A 24,549-nucleotide genomic window follows, 5' to 3' on the forward strand; every position below is an offset into this window, starting at 1 on the left:
CTTTAGGTAAATATTTTATGGGATCTTGTATACATGGGAGAATCTCCATGTCAACTTCACTTAATAAATAACGAACACTTGTACCAAGAAAATTTTCTTGAAAATTTGGTAATGGTGTATAAGTAGTGCACTGCGTAAACATCTCAAAAAGTTCGTTTTGCTTTGAATTGAAAAGATTGGAAATTGCTTGTTCGAAAACTGAAGGTGTTTGTGTAATAATATCATAATTAGTAAAATACATTAAAGGTGAATATTTCCAAAGGCTTACGGTTTCAATGAGGAAACTTTTAATTGCAAAAATTGCTTTATCTTTTCCGATTTTAGAAAGCTCTAAAATTGCTTGGAGATGATATTGTGATAGGTATGAAACACATTTTTTAATGGATTCCTCAAGTGAAAATTGAATAGTATTGAGTCCAAAATTATCACACATTCCTAAAACAGTGATAAATGTTTGAAACAAACGTACACGGAAAATAGTGGAACACCGCAAAAAAGATATTACAAGAAGATGAGCAAGTGAATCGTTGATATAAGCTTTTATGAATTTTAATCCTGATTCTGCATATTCAGCAAAAATAAAATGAGAAAATAAAGATGGAAATGAAACAGTTGCAAAGTAGCTTGATATCCAAGTAACATTTGGATAAATTTTTTGAAGAAGATCAAGTAAACCATCTTTCCAAAAAGAAGTTGGTCCAGTAGTAAGTGACAATGACTTTAACATGTTTAAATTTAGAGGAGTCAACTTTTTTTGAAGAGAAATAGAATTCTTCATAAGAATTTCGGTATTAAAATATTGATACTTAAATTGTAAAATTGAAGATGCCTTATGAAGGTATAACATGTTATCGAGAAGATCTCCTTCTTTTTGGGAGATCATTCTAATTTCCTTTTCCATTTTATTTAACGTTCAACATTGAAAAGTAGACCAAAACAACACACTTAAATCTTCAGAAAATCATAAAATGACAAATGTTTTCAATATAATTAGGAATGCCATATTATGGAAGAACCAATCAGAATTGTTATTCGAATTACAAATACTAAGATAAAGATAGATATAGTAAAAACAATAAACGGAATTGATAGAACACTATGTTCAGCCAATTCAATTGAATTAAAAAATCATGGAATCAATTGCGGTTTTACAAATGTACCAGCAGCTTTTTTAACAGGACTTTTGATCTCTTGTAGATTTAAACTTATTTATAATATTGGAGATATTGCAGAGCCACCTTTCGAATTACAATTAGATTGTGGAAAAAGACTTGCAACATCAATGCTAATAACAGCAGTTCTTGATGCATTTAGGACACAGTGTTTGCTTAACTTCGAAGAAATATCTGAATATAAGGAAAATGTTTATAATGGAATGTTAATTTTTAATCAAATGGTAAAACTACAAGAAGAATCACCTGAAGCTTATGCAAGACAATTTAGCAAATACATTTCTCTTGGAATTGAACCCAAAAATATCTGTCATTTATATCATAATGCACGAAATTCAATTCTAGCTAATCCTCAACCACCAATCAAATTCCCCAAAGAATACTATAAAAACATGACATTTGCCTATAGGCACAAGGATGAACCTCCAGAAATATGAAGGTCGTTCCTATTTCAAAATGATCAAAAGACGAAATTTGTAAGCATCTGCTATAAGGGTGCCTCGTGATTGAATGGTTTACAGAATCATAGTTACTTATTTTGAAAAAGGATTCTTAAATACTTTTCATAGAAATACCTTATAAGTGTATTTGTGGTATCTTTTTGTTTCAATGTATAAAAATGTTAAATTATTGATATGATTTTGCTTGCGTAACGAAATAAATTAAAATTAAATAATTCATCACCTAAAAATAAATGAATCAATTTAATATTAATTTTCTTTTATTCTTAAAATAATAATTTTTATTTAAATAAAGAATTTTAGAATTTTTATATTTATTAAAACATTTTATAGATATTTTTGTTTTTTGACCAATCATTCTTTTTGTACGTTTAATTAATTCGCTGTTCTTCATCAAAGAATCACAACAAATGATTAAAAGATAAAACAACTTGCGGAGCTCAAGAGCTTGAAAAATGAAACCTAAAATTAAACAAATAACTTTATATGAGCAAATTTTAGAAATTGATACATACTGATTAGTATCAAAATTAGAACTTCTTGAAACAAAAAACCAAAAAGTTATGTCGTACCATCATTTATTAGTCCAAATATTTTAGCAACTCATTGAAAATTGTGAAAAAGATGGGGTTTGTGTCATTACGCAATTCGTTTTGACCAGACTTCCCGCTTCATAATAAGATTCCGCGGCAAGTTTATAGATGAAAGCAGCCGGCGACCAAAATATAGAAAGTGCGACTTGTACTGGTCGTGACAAAACTCCCGTCAATCCTTTTTCAGACACCACGAGACTATCAAGGTAATCATCAATAGAGTCAGTGCGCTCTTGTTTCCACTTTTTGCAACGCGAACCGGATGCTTTCATTTCTTTTAAGTATTGATCAAGAAGATATTTAATACGAAGCTCTGATTCGTCTTCCCAAGCAATCTTACTTGAAATACTGATGAAACTAAGCTCGGTGTCAATATTGCTTACGTTTGGATAATGGGAATTATCTGTCCAATTTGAGGCAAAAAGTGTGACATATGGAGAATAGCAATGACGTGTGACAATTCTTGACTTTTGTTCCCCTTTTGAATAGTAATATTCGATCGTTGTATATGTTCCATGAATTCTTATCATTGAATATGGAGCATTAGTAAGTTCATTGTATGCTTGAAGGGTAATCGGATTTTTGGCGGCTTTGTAGACTGATGTTTGACTTACAACAGCACCATTAATAATCCAAAATACAACAAAAACAATAAATGCAAAAAGCGTAAGTTTCCAATTAATTTTATGGTTTGTAAGCATGAGAAATATACCGAAAGTTACTGCAACTAGGCAAAGAACCCAATGGAGTGCTGGAACAGAGGCTGGGACTGAAAGGACAGCGTGGTCTTTTTTGGCTATACTATATTCTTTGTAAAAAAAAGAAAATAATAAAATCATATAAAAGGAAAAGAATATTGTAATAATAAGTCCAGCGATTCGATACCATTTTGAAAAGTATTTAATGGCTTTGCTGATACCAGATTTAAGTGAGTTCAAGTGATGATCATCATTATAACTTTGAAATTCAATACTGGAGTTTGATTGATAAGTATATTCTGGAGGTGGAGCATCAGCCTCATAGTCTGCAGTAAGGGGTACTGGAGACACTTGTTGATATGAAGATGTGTTCATGAACCTGGCACAAAAAATGAGTGTATTGTAAGTGGAAAACGTACTCCACTTTTCCAGAACGATCACATTCAATTGAAAAAGTGAAAATGTCAAAATATTCCAAATAATGAAAAAGGGAAGCAAAAATATCGATTAATAATATTTGGTGCTTATTCAACAAATTCAGCAGCAATTCCTCCTCAAAGAGGTACCCAAAATACAAGAAATATGATTTTACGTCAAAATATTTTTTTACAAATTTCGAAATTTCTTTTTCAAATTTGGTGTTTATTCAACAAATTCAGCAGCAATTCCTCCTCAAGGAGGTACCCAAAATACAAGAAATAATTTCAATAAAAATTTTGATGGCTTTTTTATAAATTATTTGAAGTTTATTTTGATTATAAGACAACTTTTTAAATGAAATGAACGCAGCTCCAAAAGTAATAAAGAATTCAAGAGAAAAATTGAATGTTTTAAAACCATTTTCAATTAAAATGGTGAATAAAATAATTGCAAGTTATTAAGAACTTCAATTTTGATCATACATTCTTCTTGTTTTGTAAATTAGCAAATATAGATGAAAATGAAATTCAAGAAGAGCAGCTCGTTGAATGTCTTAAGAATTCATTATTGTTCATGAAAAATGAAAATAACATCAATGTACATAAAGATGTACTAGATGACTTCGGTAATCAACTTGAACTTATTTCAAAGAAGGATATTATCAAATTGAAAGCTTTATTGGAGGTAGGTTTTATATCCGGTAAAGACATTTGTGCAAGATTCAAATGTTCTAATTCTATCATTCCAAAAGTTTTTCAAAAATTTGGGATTAAATATCCAAAACTTAATGAAGGAAGGAAACCAAAAATTGTTGATTCGAAAATGATTGACACAATATTGAATTATATACAAAAATTTGGGGTTGGTTATCAAAAGATGACTGATGTTCTTTTAAGAAAGGGTTTCACAGTTACGGAAAATGAAGTCAAACGGATATTTGAAACTTAAGGACTATACTTATTCGAGAAGGAATATAAACCAGATAATGTTCATGATCTAATGTTTGTTGCCCCATTAGTAAATCAAATTTGGCGTACAGATCTGCATAATCCAAAAAAAAAAAACCATGAGGATCAGAAATATTTTATAATTTTTATCGATGATAGATCTCGAAAAATATTATATTTTGAGGTTCTGGATGATAAAACTGATGAAAGCGTTTTTGCTGATTTAAAAAAAAATTATGATTTTAATAATTGCAGAAACAAATCATGTACCTCACACCATAGTCACTGATAATGGGGGTGAATTCGTTGGTGATGCATTTGTCTCTGTTTCTAATCAATATCAAGTTAAACAATTTCGAATCCATTTCTATACTCCTGAAGAAAATGCAAAGATCGATCATTTATGAATAACTTATGAGCAAGCCAAGATAGATAACTCAACAATCGATGAAATTGTAAATGAATATAATATGCATTGGCTTCACATACATCTTTACATGATAAACAAAGAGAAAATGACTCCACAAGAAGTTTGGGAAATAATGCCAAAGTATGATGGTTCACAAAGTGATTAGGGCCTTCGACTAATTTATATCTGAATATTAATTTGGCATTAATTTATTTTAATTGATAAATTTTTGAATATTATTGTATGTCCTAAACGTTGCACTATCGTACGGAGGTTAACGATAATGCAAGTGAATTAACGGTTATCAAATATTCTGATACGGTCCACTTTTTGATATCAATATTATCGTTATAAATATTTTGACTTTGTCCACTTTTTTACTGTCTTTTAATCGTATATTATTTTGCCATATTTATCTTATGAGTAGCTTCTATCGTCAAAAGTGGTATACCTTTTCCACTTGACATAGCACAAAAAATGAGTTAACTCATCAAAAAGTGGAATTCAGAATATTCGAATCATGATTTAAAAAATCCAATGTAAATTAACTACTTATCGTCCCAATTTTGTTTTGGATGATTTACCACACACCGTAAGTAAGCCGATGTCAAAAGTACTGAAATTCGACTTTTAGTAACAATTTCAACCGAAACCGATCAAAAGTGCTACAGTATTTTTTTCATTAGTTTCTAAACGAATAATATTTTAAGAAGATTTTTTATTTGGATAATCGTGAATCCAGGGGGAAAAGTGACAAGCATTTTGAATACTTTTGATAGAAAAACGATAATGCGCAGGGCAAAAAAGTGCCAACCAAAAAACACTCTCAACGCTCTCAGAAAAAAATTGAATGCGTCTGTGGGCCATTGAATTTATATTTAGCAATGGCAAAATATCATAAGGCGCGTGATTTAGTCAAAATAAACGTGGCGCCAAAAGTTCATTCAAGCCAAAGCCTCAATGCATCTTCCTGAAAGTTGTTCAATCAAAGAATGATCTCGTGTTTTTTTTCAAGGGGGTCAATATGAAGATGATCACTACTCCATTTTGCCATTTGGACTGGTCATGGTCTTGACATTTTCGAAAATCAATATTGAATTTAGGTCCACCAACATCCCATCCGACCACAACTATTGATTTCGAAGCACAAGTGTTAAATGGTTTGTTTCATTCTATGTCCTAATATTCTTTTTCTCTGATAATTGATCAGTAATCAAACTCAAACAACACATTTTTTTAGAACACAAGAACAGCAATGACCTTAAGACCAGCGAAAACTCTCATTATTTCGTTTTTTCAAACTAATAATCGTTGATATCTTTTCTTTCAATTATTCCATTTCTTCCACTTATGTTCATTGGTTAAACAGATTTTATAAAGGTCTGCGTTTCAATGAAGTATCGATCACATTTGTTGATTTCCTACTCTTGGTTTTACATTTGTTACGGGTTAGGTCTAATTGGAAAACAACATAACCGTCCGGACAAAACCGTTTATTTATAAATTTGCAGATAGAAATGGAAATAAAAGAAAGCACCCCCATTGAATTCATTGATTATATTAAAGGGATAATTGGGATGAGTGCTTTTGATGATTTCAAGATCGATATCAAAGACCAAATGGCGATCCATCGATGTCCACATTCAATTGTTGAGTCCAAAAAAAGAGACATTACATCATATGTTTGTTATAAGTGCAGGTTCAAGGATTGCCCAAGCCACTTCAGTGTGAAGTTCAGGAATTCAATTATATGTAATTGTTCGGGTGAATGGATTCACACTTACTCTATGAATAAGAGATACGTTGAAAGTTTTTTTTGCCTTCTTACTTCAAAACAAAAAGAAGAAATTAATGATTTGCGTTCTAAAGGTGCTTCGCCATATTTTATTAGAAAAAATTTGAATTTATCAATTTCTTCAAATCAACTATACAACTATTCAAGAAATGCTTTAGCAAAAACATTTATAAATGAAATCGAACAACTTGAAACGGAATCTCAAGAATGGAGTAAGAAGTATATTGTGACATTTCAAAAAAAAGATGATGAATTCCATGGTTTAACTCTAATTAATAGCTCCATTATATCCAAACCCTATGCACAAGATATCTGTGTGATGGACGATACTATGTATACTAATAAGTACTAGTATCCAATAATTTTATGTTATTGCTACGACGAGAATGACAAAGCTCAAATGATTGCTTTAGGTATTTCATTGGGAAAAACATCCAATGATTTTGTTGATTTTTACATTATTCTTTCCAAATATATTAATTTTAGAATATTTATATGTGATCGACTGGAATCTCAAAGAAAAGCAATTAAATATGTTTTTAAAACTTCAAAGATTGTATTTTGCAGAGTTAATATATTGAGAAATGTATCAGATCATTGTGGTGTTAATTCAGTAATATATCAAACGCTAATAAAATTATTTCATGGGAATATGAAAGCATCAGATTACGTTTCACTGATTAATAATGAAATCCAAAAAAATACGAAAGAAAAACTTTATTTGCAGTTATTATTGAAACATCTTAAGTATTATGATCCGGAGATATTAGCTCATTATAGACTAAGAAATCATTATACTTCGAATTTAGCAGAAGGCAATATTTCTACAATCAAAAATTGGATAGATCATAAAATTGTTACATTAAAAGATATCATTGATGCATTTTTATTACATACAGAAATGCTTATCAAAAAAAATATTGCAACAAAGAGCATTCAAATCAATTTAGATTCATATTACGGTAAGCAACTTGGTAATTTATGTTCTAATATTTTAAATACTGAATATGAAAAAATAAAGTATATTATAAAAGTATATGTACAGATTCCTTCATTATTAAATAGTATTAATGATGAAGATTGTAATTGTAAAGTTAAAACAGGATTTGGTTAACCTTGTTGCCACATATTGTTTAATAGGTATAAAGCTGGTCTATTTCTATTGGTCAAAGAAGAAGATATTCCAGACATTTATTTTACACAGCATTTTGATGAAACAGAAGAAACAGAAATTCAAACCGTGCAAGTTGCAGTAAATAATAATTATAATATGTATAAGTATACAAATCTTATGGATATGATATCTCCAATAGCAGCAGACGCAAATAGAAATCCAGAAATACGAAAATTATTTGACGATCTTTTTATAGGATTTAACAATTTAAAAAACACACACACACACAGCGCTATGTGAGCTTCGTGCTACGCACTCGCTCCCACTCGCGCTACATAAACTAAAGGATGAACGGCTAAAATCGATTGAATTCTCATAAATCGGTTGGTTTTGATTGAAAGTAATAAAATATATTTAAATTCATGATGACATTTATATTTAAAATGTGTGAGGCATGACAAACTAACTAACTAACTAACTAACTAAAAAAGTTATTAGCTAAAGGAAATTCGGAAAAAGCTGAATGAGTTTCTCCATTTTAGTGATTTGACGTGAATATTGCATGTTTACTGGAGCTGATGATGATAACGGATGAGTTGTCGTTAATGCTATGTGGAAAGTTGTGTTTTCATTATTTTTTAACACGACAAACTAACTAACTAACTAACTAACTAAAAAAGTTATTAGCTAAAGGAAATTCGGAAAAGCTGAATGAGTTTCTCCATTTTAGTGATTTGACGTGAATATTGCATGTTTACTGGAGCTGATGAAAAATAAAGCTTGCATTTTACTGTTTCTTTGTGTAATATGTGGTTCTTTTTCCTTTTCTTAAAATCGATCTTTTATCAAAGTGATTTTTAGTGTTATTCATCATTGAAAAGCTCCTTGTTGAAACGTTAGTGTTGAAGTAATTGTTAAACATAGAACACAATTCAGAAACTTCAATTTCTTCATTCGGAATAGGAAAAGTTTTTTAGAAATTCTGAAAAGTTGGTTTTGAATTTTGAATTACAATTATTGAATCACTCTCTACATCTTCATCTACTCCCTCAACTAAAGGATCGGTAGTTTTTTCAACATTGTCGTATTTTAACACTCCAGCAAATGATTTAGTTGCTATTAAATCTTCTTTTAGATAATTAACTCTTTCTGTAAATTCTTCATTCAAAAGTTCAGGAAGTGTATCAGTCAATGATTCATTCAAACGAAACATTAAAGTTTCAGCATAAGTTTTCACAAGTTTTGAATTTGACATCGCATGAGCGTCAGGAATAATATTTATTTGTTTTTTTGATGAAATTCGATATAAACAGATACATAATATCAATTAATCTATTAAATTTATTCTTAAATGTTGTTTCAATTAACATAAATTCAGAAGTTTTATTATTCTTGACCGAAAGAGTTATTGTAGTTAAAGCATTAATTAATCTTTGCGAAAATTTATCAAGAATTTGCATCGCTCGCTTACCGTTTTTATTTAAATATACGCTTTCAATTGTTTTAGAATAATCTTTATCTTTCGGACAAATGTTTTTGACTTTATTCACGAACAATTCGAAATACTCATCAATTAAATCTTGATTGTAATAATTAACGGTTTGATTTATGTATTCTGTCAAATTATCAATTACATATTGATTACACCGAGGATATTTTTCTAGTTTTTTTCTTTCTTGAATTAAAAATTTCTGAAAATTTTCTGCTTTCTTCATATCTGATTCAATTAATTCAATTTCATTTTTGCAATTAGATATATATTGATCTTTGAGCATATCAGATGTTATAAATTCATTTTTAGATTTAAATATTTCACCCGGTATGTGTTGAATGTTATAATAAATTTGATTTATCATCTTTTCATATTCTTGTTTAGTATATTCTTTATGAAGATAATAATTTTTTTTTGATTTCTTGCTGATGTTCAACAACAAGTTTATTGATTTTGCTGTTAATGTATTTATTAATTTGTTCTTCTGATGTAAAATTAACAATCGCCATTTAGCTCTTTATATACAAATTAAAAAATCAAAAAACTACTTTAAAATTAAACTTAATTTCATTTGTGAGTTTAGTCGAGTAAATCATCAATTTTCAAGTGATTTCACATGAATGGAGAAACTCACGGAACAATTTTGAATTTCCTTTAGCTAGTTTCTTTTTTAGTTAGTTAGTTAGTTAGTTAGTTTGTCATGTATAAAAATAAATATTAATATCATTTATGTTTAGCAAAAAATTCTCTTTCAATTTCTGACTGTTTATGAGGAGTATTGCCTCGGAGAAATGAAGCAGGAATTTCATCTTGATATGAACGTTGCCCAGGAACGGTAAAAAGTACTTTATACTTATTTGTTTTAGGATTAAATGATAAAATTGACTCAACAGAACCAACCCATTTACCAGGAATAGTTGACGCCCAAGAGCACTTTGTGCTCGCGGATTCTTTGAATCCTTTAATATTATTTGGTTTATTCTTACCAATCGGTATTAGTTTGTATCTTGGTTTAGTAATTACTGTTCCGTCTTGAGCAATTAAAACGTACATATTTCCTTTCCGTTCATCAATTTTATAACATTCACGACTTATTTGAAATCTTTTTTTAGTTATGCCATTATGACGCGGTAATATATAGCGTACAAAAGAGCCAACAGGAAGAATTAAATTCTTAATACATTTTTTGTTTTTCAGAAGATTCTAAACATTTAAATATATATTCTTTTTCTAAATCTTTATTATCAAACATTTCTTTTGGAGAACAACCGATGGCTGAATGGTAAGTATTATTATAAATATTCAGAAACTTTTTCATTCTTTCTGGAGTAATAAATGTGTATTTTTCATCATGTGATTGATGTTTAGATTTTTCCGTTGGAGTATTCATATCTCTTATTGTTCGCATGAATCTATCAATAATGCCTAAAGACGAATGGTTTTTTGTCTGATATAGTATGAACGGCAACTTTATTTTTAGAAAGAAGTTTTAAATTATTTTTTTCAATAAATGCTGGTTCTTCATCTGACGTTAATTTTACAGGATGGAATTTGACAATGAATTGTTTTAATGTTTCATGAACAGCAGACGCTGATTTTGACATTAACGGTAAACAGTAAACATATCTATTATTTGTGCCAATAAATACGTGCCAATAACGAGGATTTTTATTTTTTCCATTATCATATAAATCATGAAACCAACAATTTGGAACAGTTGAAAATATTTTTATCATATAAGGTTTTATATCTTTTGTTTTAATAAATTTATCCTTCAATCTCCTTGATATTACTTTTTTAATTTTCTTTTCACTAACATTTGGAAATTTATTTTGCACGTGTTTTTTGACGTGACTGTAAGTTTTAAAATGTGTTTTGTCAATTTCTCTATTAATGTTTAGACTCATTTAAGAGTTATTAAAACGTTTTTTTAATTATATTAAATGGGATTAGGTCGTATATTCGGTGGAATAAGAAAATTTATTCAAAATGCAGGACGACTTGTAAGAAATGTTATTGATAAAGGAAAGAGAATTTACGGTAAGGTCTCGCCAATAATCAGTCGAGGAATTGAATTTGGTAAAAAGATTCCAGGAATAATTGATACAGTAAGAAAGCGTAAAGGAGATATAACAGATAAAATAGATAAAATAGTTGATGCAGTTCCTGACGGTAAGATTAAAGACAAAATTAAACGAGCCGTAGATAAAGGCAAAGAAGTAGCCGAACGTGTTTTAGACACAGGTCAAAAGATTTCGGATAAAACTCAACCGTGGATTCAAGCAGGCGATAAATTTAAACAATGGATCGAACACGAACAAAATTTAGGTAAGCAACAAAGATATCAAATGAAACCTGCGGTAATGAAACCTCAACCAAGAGTAATGATTCCTGGATTAATGTGATTCATTAAATGATTTTTTGATTTTTTTATATTTAATAAATGGCAGAGAACGAGACTGAACGGCTCTACGAGCCTGAGCTCCTTCGGAGCGAAACAGAAATTGTTTTGGATGAGGAAAACGAAAACGCCAATGAAGAAAAAACTTCGGATGTTAAGATAACAAAGAAAGCAGTAAAAGATTTAACACAAGAAGAAAAAGAAATTATAATTGCTAATGCTAAAAAAGGAATTGAAAATGAATTTTTTGACGTCAAATTTTTCAAGAACGGTAATGCTAGAGTAACAGCAAAAAAATCAAAAACTCCAACGGTTAGTCAAAAAGTAATTAAAAACAACAACGACGGTAAAGTTTATTTATCAAACGATCAATTATTAATGGAGCATATAATTGAATTAAATTCACGATTAGATAAATTAACAGGTAAGCATAAAAAGCTTAAGAAGAAGTATCATCGTTTGAGGGATGATATTTATATTGATGCTGAGGAAATTCCTTCGGTCGAACAAACAAGAAATGACGAGCAAGTCTCGCTAGATGCTCGAAACTCACAAGGTTCGGAGCAAAAGGAAGATATAGTTTCGTCAGAAGCTCAAGTTTCGTCAGAACGTCAAGAACAAGTTTATAATGTGCCGGTACAACGCGGATGGAGAGCAAGAGTTCAATACTTATAAATTAATATTTTTATTTTTAATTAAATGGCAAAGAAAGCAGTCAAACGAAGAATTAGAAAAACAAAGAAAAATGTCAAACGCGGATTAAGGCATCGATTAATTACTCAAGCTCCAATATCTAACCCTAACGCATCGGTCAGAGCAAATATTCTTCCTTCACCGAATAATCAAAATTCCAATTCTGCTAGGTCACAGATGATGGCAAATTTACAAAATCCATTTCTTCCTGTTGCTTTATCACAAACTCCACAAAATATTAATCTTGACGCAATACATAATATGAGAAATCAAAACGATGTTCGTCAACAACAAATTAATGATACGCGAAGAGAGAAACAAGATGAATTAGCAAGAAAGAAAAATTTTGGATGAACAAGAAAGAAATATGAAAAAAAGCAACAAAAGCTGCTGAGGCAAAGTATAACGAAGAAAAGCAAAAACGTGAAATGGCAGAAAGAGAGATTGAACGTCAGCATGAATTAGCAAACAAAGCTCAACAAGAAACTGAACGTTACGCAAAAAGCTTTGGCAGAACTTAAAAAAACTCAGTATAAAGGCGACATTGATTTATTAAAAGATCAAAACGCAACAATTCAAGCTCAATTAGCTGAAGCAAAAATGCTTACTATTGAACGCCAACATGAAATAGAAGCTAATGAACAAATGCGAATTAAAAGTAGCTTGCAACGTGAGTTAGAAAAAGTAAAGAATGAAAATGAAACTTTACAGAAAGTTTTAAAATCAGAAGATTATAAGAATGCAAATGAAATGCGAGCACAGACACAATATGAATTAGAAAGAGCACGTTATGAAAATGAACTATTAAAAGCTCAAAATGAAGCTAAAATAAAATTTGAACAAGAAAGAATTAAAAGAATAACAGCATTAACTCCGGAGCAATATCAGGCGTTAGATAGTCAGTACATAACAAGCATTAATGGTTTATATCAACAACAACTTGCTGAAGAAGAAAAACAACGACCTGGATTAAGAGCAAGAGCAAGATTTGAAAGATTGAAAGAAGCGGAAATTGAGCAACAACGAAAAACAGTTGATGAAGAAATTAAAGCTCAAGAATTAGGAGCATATCAAACAGCCGTTGGACCAAAACCAGAAATAAGCAAGACGCACAAAGAATCGATTGTTAAGAACGCTAAGAAAAAAGTTCAAACAAAGGAACGTGAAAAAGAAATCAAAAGAAGAGAGGAATTACAAGCAACCGAAGAAAATAAAATAGCTCTTGATGCTGAATTAGAATATTTAAATTCTGCCGAACATAAAGCACAAATACAGAAAAATACAAATTTGAAAATAGCAACGTTACAAAATCAAAGAAGAGCTCAAGATGTTGAGTTAGCGAATGAGTATACAAAAAAAGCAATGGAAAGTCAAGCACAAATTGAAATACAACAACAAATGTTTAGCGGTAATCTATCACCGACAAGAAAATTAGCAATAACAAATCAATTACAATCAGATATTGCACAACAAGTTGTAAATCAAAATAATCAAAGAATACAACTTGAATATAATATTGATGCTTTGATTAATTCAATTGGAGATGATAGATTTAATCAATTTTTAGCAGAAAATCAACATAAATATGCTGGATTTACTAGAACAAATAAGAGTCAATTAGCACCTGATTTACTACTTCAATTTTATAATGATTTAAGAACTTTTTTCTAATAGAAGATTGTTACCGTTAACAAATACAGTAACGATTGAAGACTTAGATTCTAATTGATGTTTTGATTTTTTTATCACTATAAAATGTTTGCACCACAAAATCAACAGCCAAATGTTATTGATGCAATGACTGGAAACCTTCAAGATTGGTATAATGAAGTTGATGAAGCAGTTAAAGCTTCTGAAATCATTCCGGGAAATTATGAATACACGACAGCTACTTCTTACGGCAATGTTGGAGACATAAACGAGGGAGACACAACATACGTTGACATTTTCACGGATAGATTTAAGATTATTGGTTTAGATAATTCATATATTACTTTAGAACAAGAAGTACCAATTACCGTTCCGTCACAATCAAATCTTTTGTTTAAAGAATATTATGTCGGTTATAAATGTTCATGCGATGCTATAGACCAATACAGAATTTATTCAAACACAGATAAAATTCAAGACGTTCATAACGCAAGGTATGAATGGTTCATGCTTTCTAATTCATTATCTGATGAAGCTAAAGCCGGTAATGATTGTTTCGCAACTATTGATAAAATCAGAGCTCATGATTCAATGGTTCCTGGCGTTTACTGTGACTTTAGCGCTATTACCTCAGCAAAAGAAGTTATAGTTAAGATTCCATTAAGAATTCCAATAAGTTATTTCTTAATGTTATTTAATATGCGATATTATCCTAACTGGAGCGGCAAGCTTTCAATCGAACTGATGCCTTCATATCAAAATATTGTTATTGCTCCTGTATGCGATCATGAATCATTAGTTGCTGCAAAAGCTGTAGTTGAAGGAGATTATTTATGCGACCTTGGATTTAGAAATGTTAATGAATCAGTAAAGAGCAACATTAAAGCAACAGCAGGAAGCGGTTCAACAACTTACGCAACAATGGATGCACCTCAAAAATTTGTTTGCAATAGCCAAGTTACAAAAGATGTTAAAATTAAGCTTGCAACATATCTTTTGAAAATGGATGTGTTTAATGCTCTTGCTGCAAAATATATTCAAGTTCCGATGCTATTTCCAATTCACGTTTGTCAAGTAAGAGATTTCACACAACCACTCGGAAGTAATTCAACAAGTGCTCCAACATCATTTAACACAGCAGCAACAATAGGACTTAAACATTGTGATACTATGTTTACTGTATTCAGACAAAGTCAATATTCACGTACATGCTTCTTGAATCCACAAATAAGATATAGTTTTAATATTGACGGTAAAATCTATCCGAGAGAAGCATATGAAACCGTTGATGACCCAAGAAATCTTAATATGTTACTTGATGCTGTAAATCTTAATGGAAGTCTTTTGAGTTCATTAGCAAAAGATATTAAAACGTCAGTTCAACCGTATTATTACAAGAACACATATAATGCTTCAGGCGTTAATACTCAAACAAGAGCTTGGCATGGTAAAGATAATTCTAATTTCTTCATAGGATTACCGTTCGCTGAAGGTGAGGACTTCATGGGTGGAATATCAACCACTGGAACAGTTCAGATTGAATTATTCGGAGATAGATTAGCTAATACTGCAATGAAAAATGTAACGTATATCGCACCAACAGGAATATACTTTGAAGACGCATTATTGAAAGTTAGAGCAATGAAGCCTGACGGTAGAAGTCAAATTGAAATTACCAACGCTAGTATCGAGCAGATAATTGCAGGAGGAGCAAGATAAAAATAATGTTTGAATTGTTTAATGTATCATTTATTTTTGAAGGGTTAAAAAATCACAAAAAGTTAACCTCTCAGTAACTCGAGCAAACATGCAATATTCATGTCAAATCATCCGAAAAATGCTCATTTTATCCGTTTCGTTGAGGGTTAGAAAAAGGGTTCATTTTTTTATTTTTTTAACCCTCAAAAAATAAATGGTACTTTTTAACATTTAACGCCAAAATTATTTGGTAATTCGTCTTCACCATCAGCAACTGTAATTTCACAATTGCCTGGATTCCACATTAATATAAATCTTCCTTTTGCAGTATTTGGTATTGGTTCATAAATCTTAACATTTATTCCACAATAGACATTAAATAATGATTCTAAACCAAACCTTTTGGCTCTTTTAAACATTTCAGGACGTACAGCAATTACATATTTATATATTACGCAATCATTAATGTAGAAATAAATATTTTCTATAAACGGTAATTGTTTTGTTGTTATCTTTTTTGTAAGTTTTAGATGTTTGATGTAATCGAAAATATTTAATGGAATCAGAGATTCTTCCATTTAATAACAGTAAAAATAATTTTTTTATCACTTAAAAAATGTCAGTTCCTAAAAGTAGTGTTTTATCTTGCAATCGAGGATTTCTTGCAAGAGTCGGAACAAATTTAAATTCTCCGAAACAAAGCCAAAGTCAAAACGTTAATGTTGTAGTTAAAGGAGTGCCAATGCAATATCAAGAAACGTCTGAAGAACCGGAAATTAAAAAACGCTCAGTTGAAACCGCTAATGAAACTTTAACTAATCTTGAAAAAGTAATTCACGACAAAGATATGTTGATTCAGGCATTAGTATTATGTTTGGATATTGTAGAAAATAATCCTCTGATTGTTAATAAATATGTCATCGCGGAAGAAAGAGAGTTAGTAAAATTAATTCAATTATTATGTGATACAGAAGAAGTTGAATTACTTAAAGCTGATCAAGAAGCCGGTTGTTGTAAAAGCTCAACGCTAGATTACGTTTCAAAAATATATGTAAAGAAAGACGGCAACACTTATAATTTGAAATATAATTACTCTGATGTATGCCAATTTAAAAAAAAAAAAAAAATAAGCACAAAATTTGTGAAAAGTTCAGGAAAAATTAGTTATAAATAATTTCATTAAATCCTTCGTCTCTTTTCCATTTATCAACATATATAGTTCTTTGCTTATTTGTAATATCTCGAGCATGAATTACTTTATATTTTCCTTTCATTGTTATATTGATTTCTCTAAATTTGATGGAATTGTCGAAATAAAATTTATCTTGTGAAGGCGAATAATAATAATTTTCAAATTCATTGCAATTATACAATCTAAAGTCAACAACATCATCAGGTAATTCATCTACATAAACTACTTGTATTCTATTATATGAAGATTTGTTAATACTATTTTCATACGCCGAAACCCATCGCAAGTTGTTTATATGATTGTTCGTGCGATTGCAATCAATGTGATCTATTTGTGTTTTATTTTCCGGGTCGTTGTTTTCTATAAATTGTAGAGCAATGATTCTGTGCTTTTGATAAAATTTTTTGTTTAAATAGCAATAAACATATCCAGAATGATGAATACTTTCTTTTATGATTTTTTTATTTGATTTTCTTCTTATTTGAAAAGGAAATTTTGTAAAAATCTCGTAATCGCAATCGCAAACACAATTAATCCAACTCATTCTATTTTATAGAAATTAAAAAAATAAATTTTTTTAAAATTAAGCTTATTTTTTCTGAGGTTCAAGCCTGTTTCTTATGCTCGCACTTTTTCGGGCTAGCAAGCTCCTAAGCATTATTTGATTGATTTAACACGATCAAAAAGAATCTTAAGATTCGGAAACAAAGTTTCATATATTTTATTTTTAGCTCATACTCATTAACTTCTTTATTGGATCACTTGAATTTTCACAGTATTCTTTAATCTTCGGTGTGCAATGGTAATAATAACTTCCATCGACACACTTACCAATAAAATTTTCGGGAGATTTAAAATATATCTCGGTGAAAACATGTTCAATCTTAAACTTACCGAGTTCATTACCAATAAATCCTTTATCTTTCAATAACATAAAATCTTCTTCTGATATTAACGCAGAATCAACTTTGGAGTAATAGACTTTCACAAGATTATTTATCAAACCCATTTTGTTATTAAAATTATCTAAAACACTTTTCGCAAATTGTGGATAAGTGAAATTTTCAACAAACGGATTGACTGTATCAACAAATCCTGAAATTCCATCTGCATTATAAGTGTATTTTAATACATAAGGTGCGAATTCATCAATATACTTATTAACGTTATTTACAAATTTATGTTTTATAATTTTTGGTTTTTTTTTTTTTTTTCCCCAGCAGCTATTCATCAAAAATTTAAGTGTTGTTGACAATTTATCTTTTCCCAATAATTTGGCTTTCATTCTTGCATCATATAATTTTTCTATTAACTCTTTTACCTTTGTGTTTTCTTCTTTAAACTTTCCGTTGAGCATCAGGTAATCCAGGAGGAATTGATTGAACACTTGACCTATACGCTCCGCATTGATCAAGATAATAAAGTTTTTTGTTTTAAATAAATCTTATTCCAAATAATTTTTTGGAAAATGAATTTCAGATCTTATTTTTATCTGCAATCTCTCCAGAAAATGAATATACATTATCAAAACATCCGAACTCAAACAGTATTTTTTGCATTAATTTAGAAAATTTATAATATCTTGATACATTAATTCTTTTTCTTAATTTCAATGAATCAATAACTTTTTGAAGTTCTTTTAATCTCTCCGGGATTTCATTTTCTTCTGGAATGTATCCAAAGAAACTTTTTGTTTGAGGCGTCTGCTGGAGCAGACTTGTCTGCGACTTAACTTTTTTAGAATAAATCGATAAAGGTTTTTTATCAGTAACAAATATTTTTCTATAAGAGTTAAAAGATTTATTTTTTGATTTCTTATAACTCCATGAAAGTTTATTTATTGTTTGTTGATTCATTGGAATCAAAAGTTTATGTTGTATCATTAAATAAACCAAGCTTCTTATGCCAAGAGATTTTTTAGAGAACGAATATCTTTTATCATCAAATTTTAATAACATCATTTTTCTGTTATGATTTTTAAATCTTGAATCAGCATTTATTTTATCATAATTCTTTATATAACATTCCGATACATTAACTTTAGAATTTAGCATATAGTGATCTTCAATAATTATTAGTTTTATTTCTCTGTTGTAATTTTCGCCAAATACCTTTCTTGATGTATTTTTTAGTTTCTGAATAAAATATTTTGACTTCAATTTTGATTTTTAATAAATCAGAAATTCTTTTTAACTCACTTCTTGGAACAGTTCGCGTTTGAATAAAACTCTTCAGTAATTCTAACTCATCTTCTTTCAATACTTCTGAAGCAATAAATGCTTGAATTAAACATGATTCATTTATATTAGAATCATTAACGTCTGTAAATATTCCAAATTTTCTTAAATCAATATCTGACGTGTTGATATAAGGAAAGAATCCTGGATTTATTCTCTTTCCTTTTTTGAAATCTTTAAATTCAAAATGAATGGTTTTAATAAATAACATATGTTCAAACACAACATCGTTCGTATCACCAATCACTCTTTCATTATTTAATCCAGCACGTAAAAAATTCAACTGTATTTTTTGTTTGCATGCAAATATTGTTCTCTTCCGTCTTCATCAATTAAAGTCATTTTAATATCTTTATTAATTTTAGGTCCTGCTGTTTCAATCGCATACATCAAAGCAGAAAGAAATGTATCAATACTTGATTTGTTTTCAAACGTAAAATCTTTTTGTTTCATTAAATTTTTTGTCAATTTATTTGTTAAATTAAATACTTCACGTTTAAAATCTTCTGATTCATTTTTGAAAAATCCATCTTTCTTTTTACTAAAACGTTCAAATGAATCTTTATTTTTTCGATTCATTATCACTTAAAGGAAGATTCATTAAATTATTAATTTCCTCTGGGATGTATTCTGCTCTTCCTCTTGATATTCTATATCTTAACTGATTAACACTTAATCTTATATGATTTTGATATTGTTCGTCATAAACTTCAAGTGGAGTTGAAGTATTTCTATAAACAAAATTTTTCGGTAAAGTGTATCCGTATTTTTCAAATAAACTTCTAACTTCTTTTTTGCTCAATCTTTTTGGCATTTTATCAAAAATAAAAAAATAAATTTTTTTTAAAACTAAGTTTAATTTTTTTCTAAAATTAATTCTTTATTCTTTTATTTTTGTAGCATAAAGTGTATTATGAACGTTTGTTATTTTCCAATTTCCTGTTTCTTCAAGCATTCCTTTAATCTCATCTTTTCGAATCATGCACTTTTTAACTGCTTTCCACATTTTAACGATTGACATAACAGGAATTCTTTCTTTATTTGGAAAATACTCTTTAACAAAATCATTAATATTCTCTTTATCTTCTATTTCATCAACTTCTTCTTGAATCCTTTTAATTTCATCTTGTACTCTTTTCTTCTTCTTCTTTTCTTCTATCTTCTATATCTTCTAATGAATATTCATATTCTTTCATCAATTTTTCACATTTATCACATTTCAGTGAATGATACTTAGCGTTGAAATTATAAACTTCAGCCGAAAAATTCATTGAAGCTTCAATAACTTTATCAACATCATACATTTCAATATTAAACTCATTAAATTCCTTTCCTCTTAAATCTTTATTTTTAATTCGCCAGCAATACTCAGCTAATAATTTATAAAAATCATCAATTATCTTTAATTCAGACCTTTTACGTAATTTTAAGGCATCAGCATTATATGTTAATGCTTTACGTTCGAGTGCTGAGTGATTACAAGAAAAGGTTTGAGTTTTTCTGTTCATTTTTCTGATTAACGCTTTTATTTCTGTTGAATCATCTTTTTCAATTTCAATTTTTGGAAAACTTTTGACTGAAACATCAAGTGTTAATTCAGGAATACTTACAGCAGGAATTGATTTTGCAAATTCTAAAATTTGTTCTAAATATTGTTGATTTCTTTCTAATTTAACTTCAACGGGAAGTTGATGATTTAAGATTTTATTTTTTATATTCTTTAATAGTATTTGAATAATCATTTACTGAATCATTAATTTTATTTTCAATCTTTATATTATTTAATTTAGTTAAGCATAAAGCAGACGTTTGATTTTCCGAAACAAGAGCAGAACAAGAATTTTTCATTAACATTTTTATAGAAATTAAAAAAATAAATTTTTTATAAATTAGCATTATTTTTTTAAAGTTAATTTTTATTTTTTTTATTTTTTTATTTTATATAAAATGGAAAGATTTTTTTTGATATAAAGAAAATAAATGAAAATATTGACGAAGAAATAGAAACTGCAAAAATTCATTTAAATGAATTATATATTCATTTAATGACTATATTTATTGTAGAAAATGATTTAATAGAAAAATCACCATTAGAAATTTGTAAACAATATTTAGAAATTAACGAACCGAAGAATAAAAGAAGTAAAAAGAATAAAAATATTATTGCAGAACAACATAAAAAAATAAATGAAGTGTTAATTTATGTGAATGAATCATTAAAAAGAATTCGCGATATTATTGCCGAAATACAGCTAACAGAGAATCAGATATAATAGCGGTGACTTTTCCAATAATCATATTATTTATTTTTGCCGTTAATGGTGTTTCGTCATCTAATATAGTTTCATCATAAAGCACTGTATCGCCAATATTATATTTTTGATGAATCAGTAACTTTAAAATAATAATCTCCGTGAGTTGCAAAATCAATTGTATCTTGATTAATCGATATGTCTTGTTTAATTGTGTCTCCTATTTGAAAAATTTCACCAGAGTTATGTTTTGCTGTACAAATTCCGATAAATTCTTTATAAGTTCCTGATGATTTAACACTAGGAATACAATTAGTAGAATCAGTAACTGAAGTATAATTATTATTATTTAATTTATATACGTTACCTGTTATAAATACAGGAGAGCCAATATCAAAATCATTTAATGTTAATGTTTCGTCTATCGGCGCATTATGCACAATAGTTTTATTAATCTGACCTCCACCACTACTTGATATAATAGCTTTTCTGTATGTATCATCTGATATATGCCAAAATCCTAATTCATTTTCATATGATGCTATTCTCCAAGTATAAATACCTGGTGCTTCTGTTGAATTATTATGAAAAACGAAATCTAAAAATCTTCCTGTTTTTAATACAGAATTTTGATAAGGAACAATATCAGCAGGTTGATGAGTATGAGATGATGGAGTAAATGTTGATGGTTTATCAGTAATATCATTATAACTATGAGTATGTGTATTTAAAGAAAAATTATTAACAGGTATATCATTAATAGAAATACAATTTATATTACCATCAATTCCATTGAAACTAATAACACCATCATTATTATCAAGTTTACCGAAATACATAACATTGCCGGCAGTTCTTATTCTCCAAGAATAATCACTATTTAAATCATTATTATCATGAAAGTCAATATATTGTCCAACTTCCATTACACCATCTGATTTAATAGTCGCGATTGATGGAATATTTACTGTTGAATTAGAACCTCCTCCAATACTGTTTGAAATATAATATCCGTTAATGGAATTTGCGACAAGACTACCATTAATAGCTAAATCATTATTAATTATTTCATGTGTATGATTTAACGAAGAGTATTTATCATCATGATTATGTGTTGTTAATGAATATTCATTATGTGTATGATTTAACGAAGAGTATTTATCATCATGATTATGTGTTGTTAAAGAATATCTTTCGTCATGATTATGATATTTTAATGAGAATTCTTCAGGTATTTTTCCATTAATTGTTTCACAATATAAATTACCATTAACATTTAAATCATTATCAATAGTATCATGAGTATGATTTTTTAATGAGAAATTATCAACAGAAATATTATTAATAGAAATACAATTTATATTACCATCAATAAATATATCACTATTTACAATAAGTTCACCATTAATAGTAATAGCATTATTAAATTCTGTATGATTATGATTTAATAAAGAATATTTATCATCATGATTATGTGTTGTTAATGAAATATTATTAGTATCAATTCCATTAATACTATTACAACTAATATTACCGTTTCTAAATATACTTACATAATTGCCATCACAAACTTTGAATCTTAGACAAGTATCAATATTATCATCAGAACCTACGTAATGTTCTATTACGCTACAATCATCTCCATTAGGCAATACACCTATTTCCATCCTAATAGAATCACCCGGCATTGCATTAGTTCTATGAATAAACAATCCTTTATAAATATTTGTATCATCTGAATATTTACTACAATCAATATTGATATTACGACTTGCTGTCAATATTCTACATGAAATATCATTACCTACTAATAAATCATGTTTAATCTTAGTCCATTCACCATATTCATTATATGATATTCCTGTTAAAGCCTTATTTATATCAGTTAAATTATCATTAGTTAAATATTGATTGTGAGTATGATTTGTTAAAAAAAAGTTATTAGTATCAATACCATTAATAGTTGTACATTCTATATTACCATTTATTTTTAAATCTTGATTAATTGACGTGTAAATTTCATAAATATCTTCTTCTTCATTTGTTTCGACATAATCTTTATTAAAAGTAATACCTGTTAATTTATTGTTAATATTAAATATATCATTACTGATAACAGATAATTCATCTAAATCAATACCATTAATTGTTGTACATTCAACATTACCGCGACAGCTAAAGCTATCGGAGATCAGCGATCCATTAACCTTTAAATCTTGATTAATTGACGTGTAGATTTCATATATTTCTTCCTCCTCTTCATTAGTTTCTAATAAATCTTTATGATAAGTTATTCCTGTATAATTATTTAAATCAGCAGCTATTAAATAATTATCATGTTTATGATTAACGAAACGTTTATATATCTGACAATCGACTAATAAAAGACCTAATTCATTTGTTCTTTGACCTTTAGAGACGTCTTTATAATAATACTTCAAATTTTTACATATACTATTCATTTCTGGAAATAGATTTATTAAATAATTATATTCATTAAATTCTTGGTCAATATCATCAGCGTTTGGAACTTCTAAATCTTCCAACATTCCACCTGTCGATATATCATATTCATCAAAAACTACTGATTTCAATGATGGTAACGGTAAATAACCTTTTGACTTCATAACATTAATCCCAAAACTATTATATAAAAATCCTGCCCACCCAAAATTTTTTATTTGACTTACAATTTGAGCTATAGTATATGCTGTATCAGCAGCTGTAAAAAAATGTATCTATTATATCAAATATACTATCAACAAAACTTTCTTTATATGTGGATTCACCGTCTTCTCCTGGAGGTCCCATTAAAATTTCTTGTATGTCTTCATCATCAATGATCATTTGTTTTGTTAAATAGTATTCTGTTTTTAATTCTCCATCATTATTAATTATACCATAAGTATGTCCGCTATCCTCTAACATGATACTATTACCATTAGGAAAATTTATTAATAAATTATTTTCAGTAATTCCTTCATCAGTAGTATTATCATAAGTTGATATACTGACTCCGTTTTCAAATGATATAACGTCTCCGGTAGATAAAATTCCGTCTCGAACTAAAGCTATTTCTTCTGTGTTAATATCATTAATCGTACCATTAACTATAAGATCTTGATTTATTAAAGTATATTTTTCAGTAATATCTTCTTCTTCTTCTTCTTCATTAGTAATTGTTTCTTCATTATAATATATTCCTGTTAATTTATGATTAATACTTTCTAAGTTAGCATTAGTTAGATAATCACTATGAATATGATTTAACGGAGAGTATTTGTCGTCGTGATTATGCGTCGTTAGTGATATATCATTTGTAGAA

General features: G+C 28.6%; 5 protein-coding genes across 5 annotated transcripts; 4 read left to right on the forward strand and 1 right to left on the reverse strand.

Annotated features, from left to right (window-relative positions):
• Nucleotides 1-2,228: 2,228 nt before the first annotated feature.
• Nucleotides 2,229-3,299, reverse strand: GO595_000373 (uncharacterized protein; the record flags this gene model as incomplete). Its single annotated transcript, XM_067916778.1, has 1 exon — nt 2,229-3,299. The coding sequence occupies one exon, from the start codon at nt 3,297-3,299 to the stop codon at nt 2,229-2,231; it is 1,071 nt and encodes a 356-aa protein (XP_067779828.1).
• Nucleotides 3,300-11,044: 7,745 nt separating this feature from the next.
• GO595_000374 (uncharacterized protein) lies at nt 11,045-11,506 on the forward strand (the record flags this gene model as incomplete). The annotated part of the gene is made up of 1 exon (XM_067916789.1): nt 11,045-11,506. One exon carries the CDS (start codon nt 11,045-11,047, stop codon nt 11,504-11,506), a length of 462 nt encoding a protein of 153 aa, XP_067779829.1.
• Nucleotides 11,507-11,544: 38 nt separating this feature from the next.
• On the forward strand, nt 11,545-12,177 carry GO595_000375 (uncharacterized protein; the record flags this gene model as incomplete). The annotated part of the gene is made up of 1 exon (XM_067916800.1): nt 11,545-12,177. One exon carries the CDS (start codon nt 11,545-11,547, stop codon nt 12,175-12,177), a length of 633 nt encoding a protein of 210 aa, XP_067779830.1.
• Nucleotides 12,178-12,840: 663 nt separating this feature from the next.
• On the forward strand, nt 12,841-13,866 carry GO595_000376 (uncharacterized protein; the record flags this gene model as incomplete). The annotated part of the gene is made up of 1 exon (XM_067916811.1): nt 12,841-13,866. The coding sequence occupies one exon, from the start codon at nt 12,841-12,843 to the stop codon at nt 13,864-13,866; it is 1,026 nt and encodes a 341-aa protein (XP_067779831.1).
• Nucleotides 13,867-13,950: 84 nt separating this feature from the next.
• GO595_000377 (uncharacterized protein) lies at nt 13,951-15,564 on the forward strand (the record flags this gene model as incomplete). The annotated part of the gene is made up of 1 exon (XM_067916822.1): nt 13,951-15,564. The coding sequence occupies one exon, from the start codon at nt 13,951-13,953 to the stop codon at nt 15,562-15,564; it is 1,614 nt and encodes a 537-aa protein (XP_067779832.1).
• Between the last annotated feature and the right edge of the window lie 8,985 nt (nt 15,565-24,549).

Source organism: Histomonas meleagridis, assembly GCF_020186115.1.
Source record: "Histomonas meleagridis strain 2922-C6/04-10x chromosome Unknown contig_1, whole genome shotgun sequence".
Classification (NCBI taxonomy): Eukaryota; Parabasalia; order Tritrichomonadida; family Dientamoebidae; genus Histomonas; species Histomonas meleagridis.